This window comes from Mus musculus, chromosome 15, assembly GCF_000001635.26.
Source record: "Mus musculus strain C57BL/6J chromosome 15, GRCm38.p6 C57BL/6J".
NCBI classification, from domain to species: domain Eukaryota; kingdom Metazoa; phylum Chordata; class Mammalia; order Rodentia; family Muridae; genus Mus; species Mus musculus.
Window position 1 is genome coordinate 47,579,838 of NC_000081.6, and position 22,033 is coordinate 47,601,870.

Genomic DNA, 22,033 nt, shown 5'->3' on the forward strand with positions numbered 1-22,033 from the left:
TCTAGTCATCCTAAAATCAAAAGAAATAAATCTTCTTTAACCCAAACTTGTTCCATATGTGTGTGCGTGTGTGTGTGTGAGTGTGTGTGTCTATGTGTGTGTGTGTGTGTGTGTGTGTGTGTGTGTCTGTGTGTATGTCTATGTGTGTGTATGTGTGTGTGTCTGTCTGCGTGTCTCTCTGGGTGTGTATGTGATGTGATGTGATGCAACAGCAAACATGTGGAGATAGTAGTTGATTCTCTTCTTCCCCTATGTATGTTCTAAAGACCAAACTCTGATAGAAGGCTTGGCAGCATGAGCCTGTATCCACTGTCATGAGTTATTGTTTTTTAAAATTGTTTTAATTGGGTTTATTTTAAATTTATAAATATTCAAAGGTTAATACTTTGACAGTATGCTGTGATTTTCCTAAAAAAAAAGATTAACATACAATTACTGACCTTTTACTCTATATCATGTCCTTTTCTAGACCCACACTTGAGAATGTACCACCTAGTAAAATAAATCTTACCATTTAGTCATTTCTAGAGTCACTACATACTCTTCTGTATCAAGGGACTCTGGGTGAGACATATATTTAATTTTCTTAAGCATACAAAAGTGCAACAATGCTTTTAAAGACTATTAAAGACTATCACATTTGTAAGTGGAGTAAAGTGGGAGAAACTACATTTTATTACTTATTGTAATGTGACATGTAATTGGTACACATTTTTAAAAGCACCAAGTGGAAATGGGCCTGTGCCTTTCTTTTATAAAAAGAATAGCTATAGGTGAATTTGAAAAGAAAACACGTTTTACAAAAGCAATTATCCTTTTTTATTTGTTTACATTGCACTGAAAATTTACATCATACTTTTACAAAGTTTTTTTATCATAAAAATATACTTCTTTACAAAAGTGTATGCATTAATATAAGAGGAGTAGCCAGTTGCAGAAGAAACATCATTTAAACAAGATCTTAAACATATTAACCTTAACATTAGTGAATGAAACATTGTTATTGCAGTCATTTGAATAAACAAGAATAAATAACAGATGGCATAAAATTTAAAACCGCATCCTGTCAGTAGAATACAATGTTGAGAAAATTGTATGAATTTCCAAAACAATGTATCTCAAAGTGTTTTACAAGAAATTCACTAAATGTAGAGATAGCTCCAAGCAGTGCTCCCAGGTGCAATGGTTTCTCATAGGCACTCTTGTCTCATGATACAAAAGTGAGACCCTTCACAGAACAATCCAGATTTGAAATGGACAACAACAGAGAGTTCACAATGAGTATGTGTTTATTTGGTGAAATGAAATATGACAAACATATACAAGGAAGACAATGCCCTATTAACTAAAAATGCCAACACTACAGCATGATGTAGCTTTAAATGAGCTAACAACAACATATAAACTGTTTTAATCAGACAATGAAAACACTGGCTGTACCTGATACCTACTTCTTAAAAATAGGGTATAGACAGAACATTCAAAACCTGTCAAAATTTGATAAACACATATATTTGGGAAACAATTTTATATTGGTGATCTGAAAGAACTTCTTGGTTCTTTTATTCAATATTAAGGGGTAGATCAGAGTATATTGTACCTCTTTAGTCAAGGAAACTAAAAAGAAAAATATCAAATGTAGTAAAATCAAAAATTCAGCTAGAAGAATATGCAGACATAAATTAAATGCAGATGTATTTGACTTTTTCTACTAGGACTTTAAAAACCTTTTTAGTATTTGGTTTAAAATGTTGGTAACAAGCTGCTGTGTCAGATAACTGTAAAATAAGCATCTTTACAAAGAACTTTTGTAAGCCAAAATACTTTGTAGATGACAAAGAATGTTGAGGCAAACATCTAAAGAGGTTTTTTTTTTTTTTTTTTTATAGCTCAATAGGTAAAACTGTTTCCTTGATAACAGGGAAATAAGAAAGGTCACAGAATCACCTTCCCATCTGAAGAAACTTGAAAATGATTTTATAAAAATAGTATCTGTATTATTAACACAGAATGCCAGGTTGAGGTGGGCAATCATATTACTTTTGTGGCATCAATTCACCCATAAATATTTAAAGTGTGTGCCATTCTTAAATATCTAGAGAAATTAGGAATTTAATGCCTGGGATAAACAGAATGAACTGCAGATTTGTGGTGTGAACTCCAGACATGTGGGTGCAATGTAGCTTTTGACAGCAAAGAGAAGCCAGTGATCTATTGACTCTGGTAAGTATAGCTCTTATTTTCTACCCTATATCATTTTTTTTAAACCCAGTCCCTCTAATATAGTTTATAAAGCACAGAAATACTGATAGTGGATGCTCCTCCAATATATGCAAATAAGTTTATGTTTTAGAATAATCTCCTTTTTAAAAAAAGCAAATAAACTGTGAGTAAGCACTCCCAGAGTGCAGCCCGATTTCTGTAAAACTCTCCATGGTAAACATGAAGACGGAGTTTGATCCAGTTTATGAAAAAAACACTCTTCGCTATCATTCCTCAGGAAAAGGTGACCCAGCAAGTCCTGAAAAGTGTGCTTTGTTTAGCAGTGAACTAAAAGTGCACTGTTCAGTGTGTCGATTTCCAGGATTCTGAAGAAGGCAACGTGTTGCCGTGTTATACCATTGTGCAAACTGTGTTCAAGTTGGGGTCGAATCGTACTGCCTTCCCCTCCACAGACTTGGCATTGGTGTCATACATGGGGTTCTCAAAGGCTGCTTGGCCATTGTTATTTTCATGAACAGAACATCCTGTGTACTGTGTTTTGGGTGCAGTCCTGTTAGAACAAAAAAAACGATAGATTCCTGTTAGGGCACTTCTAGAAACAGCAGACTAGTGTTCAAATAATATGCTTTCATTAGCACTAGTAGGGGATAATGTCACTTAAAAGTGTTAAATAAGAAATTGTAATCCTAGTAAATATTTATAAATATCACATATAAGAACCATATTAACATAAATTAATAATATTGAGTCTTTCAAATTTTCTTGAAAAATAAGTTACTGATTATACACGAAATAAAGCAGGAAAGCAGGATGTGTATTTTTTCATTACCATAAATTCACTTATCGCTTATTATGTATATGTTGATGTTCCCAGCATCATTCTCAATATTGAATACATACTATATTTTCAAAGTACACAAAGTCCTTATTCTTGTAAATTGAAGAGATAGAGCAAAAAGATTATGGGTAAACAGATGCACCTAACCTTCAAGAGACTTTAGATCCCAGGAAGTTTGGAGGTCTGGTGGGGTGGGAATTGGGGGATAGTTACATCCTGTTGGAGGTAGGGAGGAAGTATGGGACATGGAACAGTTGGAGGGTGGAATGAGGGGTGATAACGTCTGGACTGTCATAAAAGCTTAAAGAATAAATTACAAAAATGAAAAGAAAAGAAGAGGAAAGAAAAGAAAAGAAAAGAAAAGAAAGAGAAGAAAGAGAAGAGAAGAGAAGAGGAGAAAAGAAAAGAAAAGAAAAGAAAAGAAAAGAAAAGAAAAGAAAAGGGAAGAAAAGAAAAAGGAAAGCTACAGAAAAGAAGACATTATATTTAAACTATGTATTATATAAAAGCTTCAAGTCTAGAATAAGGGACTTTTTCCTTTATCAGTAAGAGAAAAAATTTTATTGGTAAATAGGTTCTATAAAGTTCAACACATGCTTAAAATTCAGAAAATAGGAGACACTGAGGTGCCCCACCCAGTTGGTAAGTCTACACCATACTTCCTACTACTAAGTCTCAGGGAAAATAATGGACAAGAGACCATAAGACCAGGGTACCTAATATTAGTGTCTTCTAGAAATAACAGAAAATATAACTTTCATGAAATCTCAACTCTAAGCTTGACAAAAACAAGAGCAAATAATGGGTTGACATGCTAATGCTGATATAGGAATTTACCTTACCCCCTGTAAAAATTACAAGCAACTAATGGATGTTAAAAAAATAGTGGGCATAAATCTTCATTATGAACAAGTCCTCTGATTAGTTTTCCAGTCCCAAGTGTCATCCCTGAACAAATGTATAGGATAACATTAAAAAGTCCCAGTCTTTTTTGGTGTGGGTGTTTGCATGTGTGCATGCACATATATGTGTGTACTTATGTCTGTGTTACAATGAGTTTATAACAGTGATTCTCAACCTTCTTAATGGTATGACACTTTAATATAGTTCTTCCTGTTGTGGTGATCCCCAACTACAAATCACTTTTTTTGTGGCTTCATAACTGTAAATTTTCTACTGGGCTTGGAATTCAGTAAGAACCTTTCCTATCCAGTGACATTCAGAATTGCCTCTAGTATTGTAAGAGAGATAGTGAAAGAAATCAGTCTTTACTATCTACTACATAGAGTTAGAAATCTCAGGGCAAGCTTAGCAAAGTAAGTTTAGAATTCTTATTATAGTTATGTATGGCAGACTACATTACTTATTAGTAGAAAGTCCCCCCACACTATCACTTAGAATAAAAGCCAAGTCGCTTCCATATATAGGAATTTACAATGATTTGGAAGTAGATCAGGCTGTGGTTTTAGAGTATTGCATTATTCATGAGATGGTTAGCTAGAGTGGAACTCCCTAATTAGAACCTTGACTTGGGTGTGAAAGCCCTTCCCCTAGGAGTGTAAAGACCTCACACCTGGCTTCTAAGAATATGGCTGACCTTAGACAGAGCTGACTTTGTCTCAGTTGTTTTATTGCCCAGTTCCTGCCAGTCTTTGTGTTTGCATTCCTCTGTTTTGTGTAAGAGTCATTAAGCATCCGGTAACCTCATTTGTACCTTGCTGATGTGTCACCTAACTTCCCTATTTTCTTCTGTATAAAAAGTTTGATGCTCAATTTGAAGAATTACATGCAGATTCTACACAATCTCTCGTGTTGATTCTGTCTGTCATTCATTCACTGACTCCTTGTTCACCTGCAACCAGAGACCTGTTCTATGCAGACAGGGACCAAAAGGGTCTGCAGCATGTGTGTGTGTGTGTGTGAGTGTGTATGTGTGTGTGTGTGTGTGTGTGTGTATATATATATATATATATATATATATATATATATATATATGGACTCTCTTTTTAGATAGCACAGACTGATATACAAAAAAATGTCAGGTTGGAAGAGAATTTACTTAAGTAGATAAGTGTGTAATGGTATAAATATACTTAAATATATTTAATTGATTTATTGGGTTGACTACAGATTTTTACTTGATAAGGGATTTTTTTCAAATAGTGCAAAATTAAAAATAATGCTCCTCACAATGTCTGTATTCTATAGAATATATGTGACTGAACAATCATATGTGCTATTATTTAGTTGGTCCATCACAAATGTAACTATTGCATAATCTTCAAACAACCAAAGATGAATAATAGATTAAAACAGCCAGGCAAATCAGCCAGGGTGAAATGGTTCAGCACTGCCCGTGAGCCTGGCTTTTGTTTTCTTCATTGTTTTTGCAGTAGTTTATATCTCTACAATTTAAACCTGAATGTAGACTCAATATCTCTAAAGTATCAATATACCTAATATATAAAAATAACATGTGCAATAAGTTCTGTGACAAGAAATTTAAACCCAAGATGAGCAAGTGTTAGTTAGAATCACACGTAGTCTACCTTTGAGGTATATACATATGGCAATGGGTGATAGAAGCAGAGAGGGTTTCAGGTCAGCACAACGATTTTAACAAAACATGAAATGGAAAGGTAGAGTTGAAGTAAAACAGTAGAAATGGCATGAATTGAAAGTTTGCGCAAAGTTTTTTTGTTTTTGTTTTTGCCACTGATGTAATACATCTTACCTTTGTTTGTAAAGATAAAACCCAAATCCTGCAAATATAAGTGCAAAAAAAGGCACAAGTATCGCAATGGCCACAGAACTGCTATTTGTACCATGAGGCTGATTTGAAGAATTTGACCCTTCTGAAGTATTCAGTCCTAGTGGAATAAACACAAATAAGTCATTGAAGCACAGTCAACTCAAGCTTATAATTGACTTTTATACATAAAAACTAATAATTTTCTTCAATTTTCAAGTGAGAAAAATAAGGCTTCCCAAAATTTAGGATGAGAACGAAGAAGAGAAACCAGCTAATGACTTCTTTCACTTAAGGAAATTCTTTTTATACATTTGTCTAAAAAAATGTAGTGGTTTAGGGAGTCATTCATGTCATCTGAACACCCTCTAACCAGTGAGATTACTGTGTATATGTCCCATGCCATTGAATCTTTAATAGATTATGCTAAATGATAAAGCATGTTTTGTTTAAAGAGTTAATATATTATTTACTTTGTTATTTTATATTTAATGGCTGAAAGTGACATATATTAAAAGTGATATCTTATAGTTAAATATTTTTCCAGTGATTTGGTGTATTTATATAAAAGTTTAATGTCATGATTGGTTAAAATAAATGTTAAATGATAGCTTTTAGAGTAATAATTCATTGTTTATATATTCATACAAGAGTTTAATGACAGGAGACAGTGTACTTCAGCAATATATACACCAAAGCTATGTGTTTATAAATATAAAAGTATCAGTAATTATTGTGCCCATATTACCATAATTACAAATGAAAACTACAAAACATTGTACATTTTAGCACAGAAAAAGTTTTGCATGTAAGAAGAATTAAGCTCTCAAAGGGACCAATTCCTCAAAGTTATTTTTCCTTCTAGGCTTTAAAGTTTTTCATAGTGCCACTACATCTTCTCAGAAGTAAGAAAATTGCTCCAATATTCCAACTGAAAAGAAGTGGTATAGTTCCCAGGAGATGAGGTAAAACTAATTTACAGTTTAATTTTCCATGTTATCTATATCACTTTTTCTTCTTTGTATTTGCTTAGGGGCAAGGCAGATTATTATATTAATGACAGATATAATGAAAAACTAAGCTCTGTATAGAGTTATTACATAAAGAAGTAATATTTGAAAGAATATGGTTATTCTTTAAATGTGTTAAAATGGCTACCCATATAGTACTGACAATGCATAATTCAAGATATTGTAACTGTGCAAAATGTACAGAATTTTTATCTTTTTATAATGTCTACAGTATCAAATGAACTACTTGAAAATAAAAATAAAAAAATCAAATATATTACCTAGTCTTTGTAGTCCAAATTGCCCATAATCTTTGCCTTTAATAAATCCTTGGAATACATAAGTAGCTCCATCAGGCTCAGCAGAAACCTGAAAATATTTGAAATTCTGATTAAATATCAAGACTGGCCACAGTCTTTATTTTTTAATCCTCAATAAATATTCAATACATACTAATGTGAATGCTGGCCTTTGGGTTTTTTCTATTCCTCCCATGTAATGAGCACTTGAAGAAAATGTTCAATTATAAGCACAAAGGTATAACTTATAATTTTAAATAATTACAACATTGGTAAACTCTTCCACAGTTCTATGAAGCTCTTATAGGGTAAGAGTACATTGTTCAAAGTATAATATCACTTAGAAATTGAATCAGAGTTTGGAGATATGACTCAGCATTTAAGAGCTGCCCTTCCAGTGGACCTGGATTCAGTTCTCAGTACCCATAGTAGGAAGTTTACAACTACCTGTGCCTCAAAGCTCTGGGAGATTCAACATCATTATTACATCTCTGTAAGAAGCAGCTTGCATGTGGTGTGCATACATATTCTCAGGCATACATTGATACAAGTAAATGAAAATAAAACATAAATTAGGTACCCAATTATATTAGCCCTTCCTCCACTTCAGAGATGCCAGAAAGAAGATGGTTTTATTCATCTGACTGGGTTTTTTCCTAGCCTCGCTTAGAGCCATAGTGAGGCTGATAATTGGCTAATAAAATACTATGATGTAAATATCATATTTCCCATTAGATTAAATGTAAGAAACTACTTAGCAAAAGACATATACAATATCATTTCACTCATAAAAATTAATCTATGTAAATCTACAGAGATGGAAAATAGATTATTGGCTGCTTAAGTCTAAGGCAGGAATGAATGCTGAGAGAAATAAATGAGAACTATAGGCTCATATAGTAGGGAGATACCTACTTGAAGTGAAGAAATTATTCTAAAGTGAGTTTTCTAGTTATAGCTATCTGGACATATAATCAATCTCACCAATGTATATTCAAAACTTGATTAATTGTAGAATAGGTTAAAATGTTAAAATTTGAGCTGTTAAAAATGGCCCCTACTAATGGGACATAGTAACAAACACCTATAACACCAACTTGTGAAGCTGAGAACTGATAAGTGCAAGTGTGAAGCTAACTCCAAGCAAGGAGAAATAGAAGCACCAACATACATCAGTATATTTGAGAGCACTGCAGTGTTCTGATCCGTGAAATCTTTGGCTTCCAGGCAGTACCTGCTCCTTCACCCCCAGACCCAGAGTAGAGCTGACCTCAGGCAGATATCCCTCACCTAACTCCCACCAGGAGAAAGAATTTTCTTGTAGCCTGGGTTCTATTGGTTATTCTTAATGTTCTTTATAAGCTGTCTAACATCTATGCTTTATATGTATATACTCATAATCATGTTTTAACAGATGCAAATACGTTTTGGCCTTTCCCTGAATACATAAAATAGGAAATGATGCAGTTTAGTTATTCAGTAATTAATGGGTCACATGAATTTATTTCTGAACTTGAAATAATAACTGACAATAAGTTGTAAAACTCATGGGGAGAGGGGCCCTTGGTCCTGTGAAGGCTCAATGCTCCAGTGTAGGCAATGCCAGGGCAGTTAGGTAGGAGTGGGTAGGTGGGTGGGTACCCTCATAGAAACAGGATGAGGGGGGATGAGATAGGAGCTTTCCAGAAGGGAAACCAGGAAAGGGGACATTTGAAATGTAAATAAATAAATAAATAAATAAAATAGCTAATAAAAAAGAAAAGAAATAACTTATAAATTGTAGCATAGAGATCAGGTCAATATATCTGATTATACTACTGGCATAGTATGCTAATTAGGATTGTAGTATTTATTTTAAAAATATTATATATTCACCACAAAATGAATGAATGAGCCTCATTTTAATATAATTCAACAACCTAAGTAAAATGATGACTTATAACTTCCCAACTCTGCAAATATAGAGAATACAAACAATATAGTACAAAACAAAAAAAAAACCTAAAACCTGGATGGACAGTGTTTTCTTGAAAAACCACTCTTTTTAACTCTACTAAGGAGTATCTTTTGTCATAAACTCCTATCAGTATAATATTAGAGACTTTAAAATATGATCTCACATATTTGTCTTTTGCAAAGACTCAATGACCTGAATTTTAAGATTAAGGCTTATTGATGAAAATAATATTTTTAGAAAACTCCATTATTGTCAGTGATTAAATAAGACAGATGGTATATTGTAAAGATGTAGTGGCTGTCTTTACAATGGAAGCATCTCAGATAAATCCTCTTTAGACAACTTTGCACCCACCTCCACACTGTGAGCCAGAATGTTATTGACCTGCGATCCCATAGTCAGAAACTCTGACACAGAATTGTTCCTATCTGAAAGAACTGCAGGAACAAAAATGAAGAATCTGAGGAAAAGGAGGCCCAATGACAGGCCCAAACTGGGAACCAGCTCAAGTGGAGGGCCCAAGGTCTGACAGTATTGTTGATGCTATAGTGTGCTTACAAACATTATGACTGGCCTATCATGACTGACCTCCTCCAACAAGCAGCTGAAAGAGTCAGATGATGATATTTACACCCAATAAATGAACAGAAACTGATGACCCCTGTAGCTGAATTAGGGGAAAACTGGAAGCTGAGGAGAAGGGCAACCCCATAGGAAGACCAGCAGTCTCAATCTGGAACCCTGAGATCTCTTAGACACTGAGCCACCAACAAGACAGCATACACAAGCTGATATGAGACCTGCAGCACATAAACAGCAGAGGACTTCCGGGTCTAGACTGAGTCAGAGAAGATACACCTAACCCTCAAGAGACTTGAGGTTCCAGGGAGTGGGAAGGTTTGGTGGGGTGGGAGTGTGGGGTGTTGGGACATCTTTTGGAGACTGGGTCAGGAGGCCTCTGATGTGGAACAGTCAGAGGGTGGACTGTGAAGGGGATAAAATCTGTACTGCAAAAAAAGATTAAAGAATGAAAAAGAAAAGAAAAACAGAAACATCTGTGCCAAGTTAGAGCTACATTTTTCCACCAATAAGGATTTAGGAATAGGGGCTTATGTAGTTTACAGTGTCAACTACTACAGAATGGGAGTGTTATATTTTAAAAAATATATTCTAAATCAATACTTCAATTAATGGACACCATTAATTTTAAATTTTTGATCCAGTTTTAAATTTGTTGTATATGCATTAAATATTGGGTCCTATCAAAATTGGACATACTCAAACACAAACACACACACACACACACACACACACACACACACATACACACACACACACACACACACACACACACACACACACACACACACACACACAATGATTTAGAGAAAGGAATTCATTATAAATCACAGGTTTATCTTGGACTATGACCTTTCTGCTTTGTGAGTGGTAAGATTGTAAATGTAACACACTTGACCTTAAATTGTTCTTCATCCACATTTTTATCACCATTGATGATAAACATACATGTGATGAAATGAAAGGCATGGCATACAAACAAAACCATACAAACACAAATAATTACATGACTAGTCATACCACAGAAAGAAGAATACTGTAATAAAATTTAGTAAGTGCTGAGCTTATTTTAAGTTGATAGTGTTATATATGTGAGATTATATGAATAAATATATGTTCAAATTAGCTAAATTGGGAAAAACTCTTTTTCTGAAAAAAAAAAATCTATAAATTTGCCATCAAGATCAGCAGGATGATTTTAAGGAACCGCACTTACAAATCCATCCATGGCCCAATTTTCTTCCTTCATTTTCTTCACAGAAGCATGTGCTGGCACTTTAATAAGATATATATGTAACATTAGGCGGGCTTCCTGGCTTTTGTAGACCCCTGAAAAATACAAAACCATCTATCTAAGTTTGTAAATAGTTATAATTTATCTTACTACCAATAACTTATTAGCTATATTATGAAATGCAGAGAAATAAGGTAAACCTCAAGTCATCAGTGTCTGCACATAGTGCATATGACTGCAATATGCACCGGTTGCTCATCGGAAGTGACAAATGAAATTTTATCTGAATATTTAACTTCCCTAAATGCTAGTGCCAACTAAATGACTTCTTCCTGTACCCAGACCTGCAAATTAAAAGATACAAACTAGGAGTTTAAATTCTTGATGTATTCCGTAACAATCAATTAGATGCTAATTTTTTGTCTTGGGTATTGCAAGAGTCAAAGAATATTTTTTTTCATTTTTATTGGATATTTTCTTTATTTACATTTCAAATGTTATCCCCTTTCTGAGTCTCCCTCAACCCCCAGAAACCCCTATCCTATTCCCATTCCTGCTCCTTTTATGAGGGTATTCCTGGAATCCAGATGAATTTGCAAATTGCTCTTTCTGACCCATTAAGAATTGAGTTGGAATTTTGATGGGGATTGCATCGAATCTGTATATTGCTTTTGGCAAGATAGTTATTTTTACTATATTAATCCTGCCAATCCAATCTTTTGAGATCTTTCTTTCTTTCTTCAGAGACTTGAAGTTCTTGTCATACAGATCTTTCACTTGCTTGATTAGAGTCACACCAAGATATGTAACATTATTTGTGACTATTGTGAAGGGTATCATTTCCCTAATTTCTTTCTCAGCTTGTTTATTCTTTGAGTAGAGGAGGGCCATTGATGAGTTAATTTTAAAATCCAGACACTCTGCTAAAGCTGTTTATCAACTTTAGAAGTTCTGTCTTGGAATTTCTGAGGTCACTTAGTATACAATCTTATCATCTGCAAACAGTAATATTTTTACTTCTTTCTTTCCAATTTGTATCTCTTTGACCTCCTTTTGTTAATTGCTCCAGCTAGAACTTCAAGTACTATATTGAGTAGATAGGGAGAGAGTGAGCAGCCTTGTCTGATTTTAGGGGGATTGCTTTAAATTTCTCTCCATTTAATTTGATATTGGCTACTGGTTTGTTTTTACTATGCTTTTACTATGATTAGGTAGGAAATTCCTGAATTCCTGATCTTTCCAAGATTTTTAACATGAAGGGATGCTGAATTTTGTCATGCTTTTTTAGCATCTAATAAAATGATCATGTGTTTTTTTTTTCTTTGAATTTGTTTACATAGTGGATTAAATTGATGGATTTCCATATATTGAACCATCCCTTCATCCTTGGGGTGCAGCCTACTTGATCATAGTGAATGATTGTTTTGATGTGTTCTTGGATTCAGTTGGCAAGAACTTTATTGAGTACTTTTTGCATCAATGTACATAAAGGAGATTGGTCTGAAGTTCTCTTTCTCTTTTGGTATTTGTGTGGTTTAGGTATGAATGTAATTGTGGCTTCATAGAACGAATTGAATAGTGTTCCTTCTGTTTCTATTTTGTGGAGTAGTTTGAAGAGTATTGGTATAGGGTCTTTAAAGGTCTGATAGAATTCTCCACTAAACCCATCTGGTCCTGGGCTTTTTTTTTTTTTTTTTTTTTGGTTGGGAGACTATTAATGACAGCTTCTATTTCTTTAGGGGTTATGGGAATGTTTATATTGTTTATCTGATCCTGTTTTAACTTAGTCACCTGTTATGTGTCTAGAAAATTGTACATTTCACCCAGATTTTTCAACTTTGTTGAGTATAAACTTTTGTAGTAGGATCTAAAGATTTTTTTGGATTTCCACAGTTTCTGTTGTTATGTCTCCCATTTCATTTCTGATTTTATTAATTTGGATATTATCTTTGTGCCCTCTGGTTAGTCTGGCTAAGGGTTTATCTATGTTGTTGATTTTTCTCAAAGAACCAAGACCTGGTTTTGTTGATTCTTTGTATAGTTCTTTTTGATTCTATTTGGTTGATTTCAATCCTGAGTGTAATTACTTCCTGCCATTTACTCATGTTGTATTTGTTTGTTTTTCTTCTAGAGCTTTCAGGTGTGCTTTTAAGCTGCTAGTGTATGCTTTTTCCAGTTTCTTTTTGGAGGCACTCAAAGCTATGTGTTTTCCTCTTAGAACTGCTTTCATTATGTTCCATAAGTTTGGGTACATTGTTCCTTCATTTTCATTAAATTCTAAAAAGTCTTTAATTTCTTTCTTTACTTCTTCCTTGACCAATTTATCATTGAGTAGAGCACTGTTTAGCTTCCATGTGTATGTGTTTTTTCCATTTCTTTTTGTTGGAATTTAAGACCAGACTTAGTCCATACTGATAAGTTAGAGTGCATGGGATTATTTCAGTCTTCTTTTACCTGTTGAGACCTGTTTTGTGACCAATTATATGGTCAGTTTTGCAGACAGTAGCATGAGGTGGTGAGAAGAAAGTATATTTTTTTCTTTAGGGTAAAACACTATAGATATTTGTTAAATCCATTTGGTTCATAACTTCTCTTAGTTTCACTGTGTCTCTGTTAGTTTCTGTTTCTATGATCTGATCATTGCTGAGAGTAGGGTGTTGACATCTCTCACTACTATTGTGTGGGGTACAATGTGTGCTTTGACCTTTAGTAAAGTTTCTTCTATGAATATGGTTACCCTTGCATTTGGAGCATAGATGTTCAAAAATTGAGAGTTCATCTTGGTAGATTTGTTTTTTTCCTTTAACTAATATGAAGTGTCATTCCTTCACCTTTTTGATAACTTTTGGTTGAAAGTAGATATTATTCAATATTATAGTAGCAACTCCAGCTTGATTCTTGGGACTATTTGCTTGGAAAATTGTTTTTCATCCTTTTACTCTGAGGTAGTGGCTGTCTTTGTCTTTGAAGTGTGTGTCCTGTGTGCAGCAAAATGCTGGGTGCTGTTTATGTATCTAGGCTGTTAGTCTATGTTTTTTATTGGGGAATTGAGTCCATTGATGTTAAGAGTTATTAAAGAAAAGTTATTGTTACTTACTGTTATTTTTGTTGTTAGAAGTAGAATTATGTTTGTGTGGCTATTGGCTTTTGGGTTTTTTGAAAGAAGATTACTTTCTTGCTTTTACTAGGTTGTAGTTTCCCTCCTTGTTTTGGTGTTTTCCATCTATTATCTTTTGAAGGGCTGGACTTGTGGAAAGATATTGTGTAAATTTGGTTTTGTGATGGAATGTCTTGGTTTCTCCATCTATGGTAATTGAGAGTTTTGCAGGGTATAGTATCCTGGGCTGGCATTTATATTCTCCTAGGGTCTGGATGATATCTGCCTGGGATCCTCTGGCTTTCATAGTTTTGGGTGAGAAGTTGGGTGCAATTCCAATAGGTCTGCCTTTATATGTTACTTGACCCTTTTCCCTTACTGCTTTTAATATTCTTTCTTTGTTTTGTGCATTTGGTGTTTTGATTATTATCAAAATCAGAAATTTCTTTTCTGGTTCAAACTATTTGGAGTTCTGTAGGCTTCTTGTATGTTCATGAGCATCTCTTTCTTTATGTTAGTGAAGTTTTCTTCTATAATTTTGTTGATTATATTTATTGGCCCTTTAAGTTGGGAATCTTTAGTCTCTTCTATACCTATTATCCATAGGTTTGGTCTTCATATTGTGTCCTGGATTTCCTGAATGTTTTGGATTAGGATCTTTTTGCATTTCACTTTTTTTTTTTTTGACTGTTGTGTCAATGTTTTTTTTATGGTATCCTCTGCCCCGAGATTGTCTCTTCTATCTCTTGTATTCTGTTGGTGACACTTGCATCTATAACTTCTGACCTCTTTCCTAGGTTTTGTATCTCCAGTGTTGTCTCCCTTTGTGATTTCTTTATTGTTTCTACTTCCATTTTTAGATCTTGGATGGTTTTGTTCATTTCCTTCGCCTAATTGATTGTGTTTTACTGTAATTCTTTAAAGGATTTTTTTGTGTTTCCTCTTTAAAGGCTTCTACCTGTGTTCTCTTGTATTTCTTCAAAGTAGTTATTTATGTCCTTAAAGTCTTCTATCATAGTCATGAGAAGTGATTTTATATCTGAGTCTTGCTTTACCAGTGTGATGGTGTATCCAGGACTTGCTATGGTAGGAGAATTGAGGTCTGATGATGCCAAGTATCTTTGGTTTCTGTTGCTTATGTTTTTATGCTTGCCTCCTGCCATCTGATTATCTCTAGTGCTACTTTCCTTTGCTATATCTGACTGGAACCTGTTCTTCTTGGGATCCTGATTCTGTCAGAACTCCTCAGAGTCCTGCTGTCTCTGTGATCCTGTGATTCCCGAGATTCTGGGTGTGTCAGAGTTCCTGGGAGTCAAGCTGCCTCTGGGACCCTGAGATCCTGGTGTATCCAAGCTCCTGTGATCCTGGGATCACGGGATCCCGGGATCCTGGGATTCTCTGATTCTGGTTGTGTTAGAGTGCCTTGGAGTGGAGCTTCCTCTAGGTGTTGTGGGACTGGCTGCAGAGTTTTGCGTCCAATGTAAACCGGTGCAGATCAGACAGAACCCGAGTCATTTCAGTAAGGGTTTCTGTGTTGCTTGAGCCTGCTGGTCTCAGTTACTCCTAGTGGTGTTGGTACAGATGGTGTGTCCTCCTCACCTAGACTCTATAATCCTTGTTGTGTTAGAGCACCTGGGATTGGAGCTTCCTCTGGGTGTTGTGGGACTGGTTGTGGAATTGACATCCAGGATAAACTGGCACAGACCAGAAGGCCACAAAAATAATTATATGTGGTTTCTATGCTTAAACTTTTTAAATAGATTAGAAGTTGCTCATATGATACACAAGTAAGTAAAATATATGATGAAATGTGATAAGTTTTTCGCTGGAATAGAAGAGTTGTTTCACTCTGTGCCTATCAGAGAGTATCTATTTAGTAAAAAAGCATGTGAGCTCTACCTTTAAATTTAAGAATTTAGCTCAAGATGGTAAATAAACATGGGAATGATATAAATTCAAGAAACAAAAAGACCTACAATTTTTATTTTAACTGGATCTTCTGAGAGTTGGAATAGGCTAGTGTTAAGGACATGATAAGTAATAAAGTGAACAATCCTTTTATGATTGACTATTGATTAAAGTTTGACTATTGTTGACTTGCATACTGCCTTACTTATTAGTGAAGGATCTTAAGACTGTGCTGAGAATATTAAGGTAAGGAAATAGAAAATTTGATCTAAAGTAGAGTACAATAAAAAAACCCATAAGGATACTAAAATTTAATATTTGTACGAAATGTTTATAATTGTTCAATATAATGAGTGAAAGCTAATGAAATTATTATAAAATTTCACACAGTTTTTAATTTAGTGGGATTTATTTGGAGAACTTACTAAGAAACAAAGATATATAAGATATATTTTTGCTAACTTGGAAAAAACTGTTAAGTACTTGCTAGCTAAATTAATCATTAATTGAATGTAAATACATCTCTCATTCAAATTAAGATTTTCAAATTTATTCCATATTTAAAAATGTAATGTATTCTAAATTCTGATAAATTCACTTTATGGGATTCTATAACAATACAAAATAATATGCAGTGTTTCATAAACTATTTTCAAGTTTAATAAGATTATTTACTTATACCACAAATTAATTTATTAGAAATAATTTCATAAGAATGCTATATACTAAAAGAAATTACAATATATATCTCTTACTTACAATACCATAAATCTGTTTCAACAAATGAGCGTACCAGTTCAGAAGAGGATCCGTAATTATCTCTACATGGAAATAGTCTTAAAGTCACTTAAATTCACAATTTTAGGTTTATAATTATTTAGCAATATCCACTCACCAATCTAAACCTTCAAAATTCTTGTTTCTTAATAAATTATAGCTTTCCTTAAAATTGAATATAAGAAATATCTCACAGTAGTAGGCCATGATCAAGTGAAAGCCAGGATGCTTAACTTCTGCTAAATTTGAATCTGATACCTGAAAGCAGCAACTCCATGTCGCTGTTGCTCAGTGTCGCATTGACTCTGCCAGTAGAGGCATTGAAGCTAGTGACTGTCAAGGTCATGGGCTGTTTCCTTCCTTTGAAATTATAAGAGCCTTTCCATATATAATTCTGGGCAAACACATCATCAGGAACTGTGAATAGATTAAACAAATGGCACATTTTAATTTCACAATGCTCTGTAAATATGATCATCCCATACTAGATTCAATCCTTTAGTCTATTGAAGATATGATCTATCTCTAAACATAAGTCATCTGAGTACAATTTAAAATAGTCTTCATTTGATTATAAAGTTCTAAGAATAAACCACAATTTTAAAGCCAAAGATTGTTCAGTAATCATTAATAGAAAAGCCAGACTCCTACCAAGGAAAGATATGAGGATTGTAGTTAGAATTGGGGAAACACATGCTTTACTAATGATTTCTCTTCTCTAACATAATTTTTTTCTTCTTTCAAAACGAAAATGAAAAAATTTTTATGAGCCTTCAAAACCATGAGTATGTCTCCAGAGACCTTCTTTTTTTCCTGGTGTTCTAGACAGATTCAATGGAGAGAATGTAAACCTGTCCTGCTCTTTCAAATGGCCCTGGAGGCGGCCTGAAGTTAATGGCTCTTTGTCCCTTTTACAAAGTGCTGAGTTTAGTTATTCCAAAAATAGAAGGAGAGCAGGGCTTCACTTTATTGACAGCTTGAGGTTTACACGTATTTTTAGAAATAAAAGAAATGTCATTGGGATTGCCCCATTCTTATGGGACAGAACAAATTTTGGTAGAATAAAGTACAAGTTACATGCAAGTCAACCCTAGAGTTATATTGCTAGTATCTAATGCCCTCTTCCAAATTGATAAACTCTGTCATTTTGTATAAATTTCTTCGTTATAAACCTTGATTCCCTTGTGATTTACATGAGAATAGTATATATATGATTTGGAATCTTAGATAATATAAGTAAAATGTATAGCTAATTGTTACCTAGTGCTTTGTTGTGATTCACATAAAATAGGAGCCTGTGATTCAGATCAAACAGCTTACCAAATAGTTGCAATGTGCAAGGAGAGGCAGCAACTGAGTATTTGCCATCATGAATTATCTATAGCTTTTCCTCTTAAGCCTTTGTCAAGTCATCCATCTACTTACACTGTATCACTAACTATCAAGGTGTCCTGTTATGTACTCAATGATCTTCTGTGACATATGATAAGAAAGATTTCATAGCTTTTTGGATAACAACAGTGTACTTACAAACTGTATGAAGGAGTAATCAGCAAAATCATCTGCCTTAGAAAGCTCATTCGCATGGGGCAACAGAATGAGAAGATTTGAGGAGAAAAAGAAAAAAAAAAGTCCTACAGGATATTTCTGGTAAGTGGTTAAAAATCAGTAATTGCTATTTTTTTACATTGCTTATTTCTCCGGGACTTAATTGTGATGATTCTTGTCTACCTCCATACCTTTAATAAAAATCAACTGTCATTTAATGATTTAATGATTCATGAAACTTAGATAAACTAAGACCCTTAGTTAATATATATATATAAATGAAAACTCCTCATTTTGAGAAGATATTAGTAAATTCTTAGAAAAGGTATATAGCCATTCTAGAAATATCAGTTATATCAAGATGAATAATCACTGTGACATAAAATGTTAAATAGCTGTTTATTAAGGCAAATAATTTGTAGTAATGGCTACTTCATTTGGTAGAACAATTTCCTCAGTAGCAGATGTCAGGTTTTCAATGAGCATAAATAGAACCGAGTAGAATGCAGTGAGACTCCTCTGTTGAGTTCAACATTCTACCAAAATTCTTCTCATTCCCTGTACCTACCTGTAAATCAGGTGAGGAGAAGAGAACCTCGGAATGGTTTCTCCCTTATGCTAGCTTATGAGGTGGTAACACTTCTTTCTACCTTTTAGGCTTTCTCAAAATTAAAAATAAGTAGTTATTTGAGAGTCCTTTGAAAATTCTGAAGTTTTATCTGACCAAGGCTGATGCGGAAATCAACAAGAAAGTAACAGGAGTAAGTAATCACTACAAGTCTTCTTAGTGATGTGTTTTTGCAAGACTATAATTTAATTATACTGCTTCTCACTTCCATTTCTTCCCTCTGTACTATCCCATATATTACTGCACACTTTCCTCTAAATTCATAGCCTTTACTATTTAGTGATTGCTATTATATACACCAATGTATTTGTATATACATATATATTTCTAAATATAATCAGTTGTGTGCATATGTTACCTTATATATGTTTTCAAGGCTTGAGCATTTGGGGCTGAATAACCAATTTGTATATTTTCCTGTAGAAGACTAGAACAAGTGCTAATAAATGTATGAGGGAAAGTTGGGGGGAAGGAAACCCTCATATATTGTTGGGAGGGTGATGACAAACTGATGTAGCCACTATGGAAATCAATGTGGAGAATTCTGAAAGATCTAAAAATAAATCTACAATATGACCTGGCTATACCACTCCTTGACATATGCCCAAAGAGCTCAGTATCCTACTCCCCAGACTTGCTCAGCCATGTTAATTGCTGTTCGTTCACAATCACTATGGAACGGAAATAACCCAGCTCAGCAGCGCCTGCTCTAAACTCTCAGCCTCCTCTGATGGCAATGTTTGCTCTGAGCTGTTCCCTGAAGTCTAAGCAGGCTAGAGCACAAAATTCGTGCTCTCACATTGGTCAACAGGCTACAGCCGCCTTGGCTAAAAGCCTTTCACTCAACCCTCTATGATTATCTTTTCTTTAATATTAGAATTTCGTCTCCTTCTACTTTCCAAGAAAAAAAATGGGGGGGGGGGTGAAAGCAAAGTGACCTGTCTGCTAGAGCACACTACGACCGCATGGTGGCATTCCCCTTCCCCCATCCAGCTAAGCCCACCAAAGATGAACCTGAGTCTTTGCTACCCCTGTAGGAACAAAATCGTGCTTTTCTACCCAAAATTTTCTTGCTTCTTTATTTAAATGCTTATTTTCTCTCTAGCATTCATGATATATGTCCAAAAACAATCTTTCAACTTGTTCAAGATTTCCTTTAAGGTTCAAACATCATCTAATCTACTTCCACAGGTCAAATCAACTGGGCTGATTACCATCATCCAATCCTTAATTAACAAACAGTTTCCTTGTACAGACAAACTGTTACTGCCTACCCCAGATACACAATAAACATGATATTTTCTTCCTCAGCCATCCAAAGCAGACTTAAAGGATGCCTTCCAGGACTAAATTCCTTAAACACCCTAACTTTTCTAAGATTCTAACAAGGATCCATGACGTGCTCCTAAGCAAACCATTGTAGACATAACATTTGCTATCTACCCTATGCAGACATCCACTGCTACAATTACTCTACAGGTCTATCTCCACATGATGCCTGCTACCGCAGCAGATCCATCTTAGATAGCGCCATCTCCTGAGGCCTATAGACAACAAAGCTGCCTTTGTCCAAAAACCTCGTCTGACTGAAGACTCCTGAGACGTGCGCTGATAACCTGAGACATGTGCTGAAGCCCACAGAAGACAGACTTGGGAACTTCCAGCTACAGATGAACTCTCTTGCGAAAGCCAAACGGCTGCTGAACTTGGGGGAAGTTACATGATAGTAAGGAAAACATAATGTCTATCTAGATTAATTAACCGATGTTCAAAACTGATGTTATTACCCTCAAATTGTACTATCCATAAAACAACTAATTGATTCTATAATCTCTTGCCTTCCCAACCCTTGCCCTTAACCCTCCTTACTACTCTGACTTAGTTGTGCTACTCCTCTAGCCTATATGTTTTCTTATGATACTCCCAACACCCCTACCCCTTGGTACTCTAACCCCTTAGTAGCCTGAGTTCTTCCCCTTGGCCTCATACTAGCCCTTGGAGCCCTGTTTCACTTGGCACCCTGTCTCATTCACTTTCTAAAGCAACATATGAGTAATATTGCAAAAATCACTACTAATCAGGTCTTGGTTCAGTATCAAACTGTTCCCGACATAGGAGACAGTTATTCTGGTGACACCTCGCCCTTATAAAAAGAAAAGGGGGATTTGTGGGACGGGGGCTGCACACACAGACATCCTGGTCTCCAGTCAAACAGAGGTCTTGAATTCGGGGGGGACCCAATGGATGGTGATTTCCACCTACATGGGACCGAGTTGTTTGATCATGTCTCCTGGACCCCTGGCTCCTGTCGAAGTTACTGCCTCCATAGCCTCCACACGAGAGGTGTGTGACTATCAGTCACGCAGACAATGTCCCAAGCTCCTGGCATTCTGGCTAGATGCCACCCCCACAGTTACCTGACTATAGCCAGGTATGCTCCTCCCCACAGTTTCCTGATAGCCCAGCCCACTATAAAAGGAGCTTCTTGGCCCCTCCTCTCTCTCTTTAGTGCTCACCTTTCTTATACTCCTCTCTAGCCCTCCTTCTCTCTCTCCCTCCCCCCTTTTCTTTATGTGGCCATGGCCAGTCTCTCTCTTTCTACCTTGTCTCTTTCTCCCTGCCTTTCTAAGATAAAGTTCTAAAACTATAGACTGTCTCAGCCCATCAAGGCCCACCATGCTTGAATGATGGGATAGGCTTTCCCTTAATGAGCAGCTTCTAACCTCCTGCAGGAAAGCTTTGCTGCTCTCCAGCCACTGACAGGACCAAGTACTCTCGCCCACGTGGGAACCACCTAGTGCTCCCCTCTCTCCCTGCCCTCTCCTTCCTTCAGCCCTGGGGCTGACCAAGCTGCCCCTGGTGCCCCCATTTTGTTCTCAGCTATTCCGCATATCCAGTGGTGTCTGGGATGCCCCATGCTGAGAACCTGTTACTTAGGACTGCCCCTTGTCCACCACCTGCCTAGCTGGAGTCCTTGGCTTCCCACAGCCAGACACCCACCCAGGGCTGTGTGGAAAGAGTGTGGCAGTCCTTCCGCGTCTGCCCACCCAGAGCACCAGAACTCTGGCAAGACACAGGTTTTCTCCCACTCCCTTTTATTCCCCGACACTCCCTGCCCCAGCAATGTCCTATAATAAATTAAAATGTCTTGCCCTTACCTACTGCCCTTTTATTAAAAGTATGCAT

At 35.6% G+C, this 22,033-nt stretch overlaps 1 protein-coding gene across 9 annotated transcripts in view; it reads right to left on the reverse strand.

The window, feature by feature from the left end:
* Window positions 1-800: 800 nt before the first annotated feature.
* The window catches only part of Csmd3 (CUB and Sushi multiple domains 3), a 1,211,921-nt gene continuing 1,190,688 nt past the window's right edge, over window positions 801-22,033 (reverse strand). For 8 of the 9 annotated variants that reach the window (XM_011245610.3, XM_030248540.1, XM_006520910.4 and 5 more), the window contains 5 exons: window positions 16,930-17,088; window positions 10,872-10,984; window positions 7,102-7,189; window positions 5,796-5,931; window positions 1,267-2,773 (listed from right to left, as the gene is read on the reverse strand). In XM_011245610.3, coding sequence (XP_011243912.1) covers window positions 2,614-2,773; window positions 5,796-5,931; window positions 7,102-7,189; window positions 10,872-10,984; window positions 16,930-17,088 — 656 coding nt within the window. In that variant the 3' untranslated portion in view covers window positions 1,267-2,613. Of the gene's footprint in view, window positions 2,774-5,795; window positions 5,932-7,101; window positions 7,190-10,871; window positions 10,985-16,929; window positions 17,089-22,033 lie in introns of all 9 variants that reach the window. The other variant, NM_001081391.2, reaches the window with a different exon arrangement.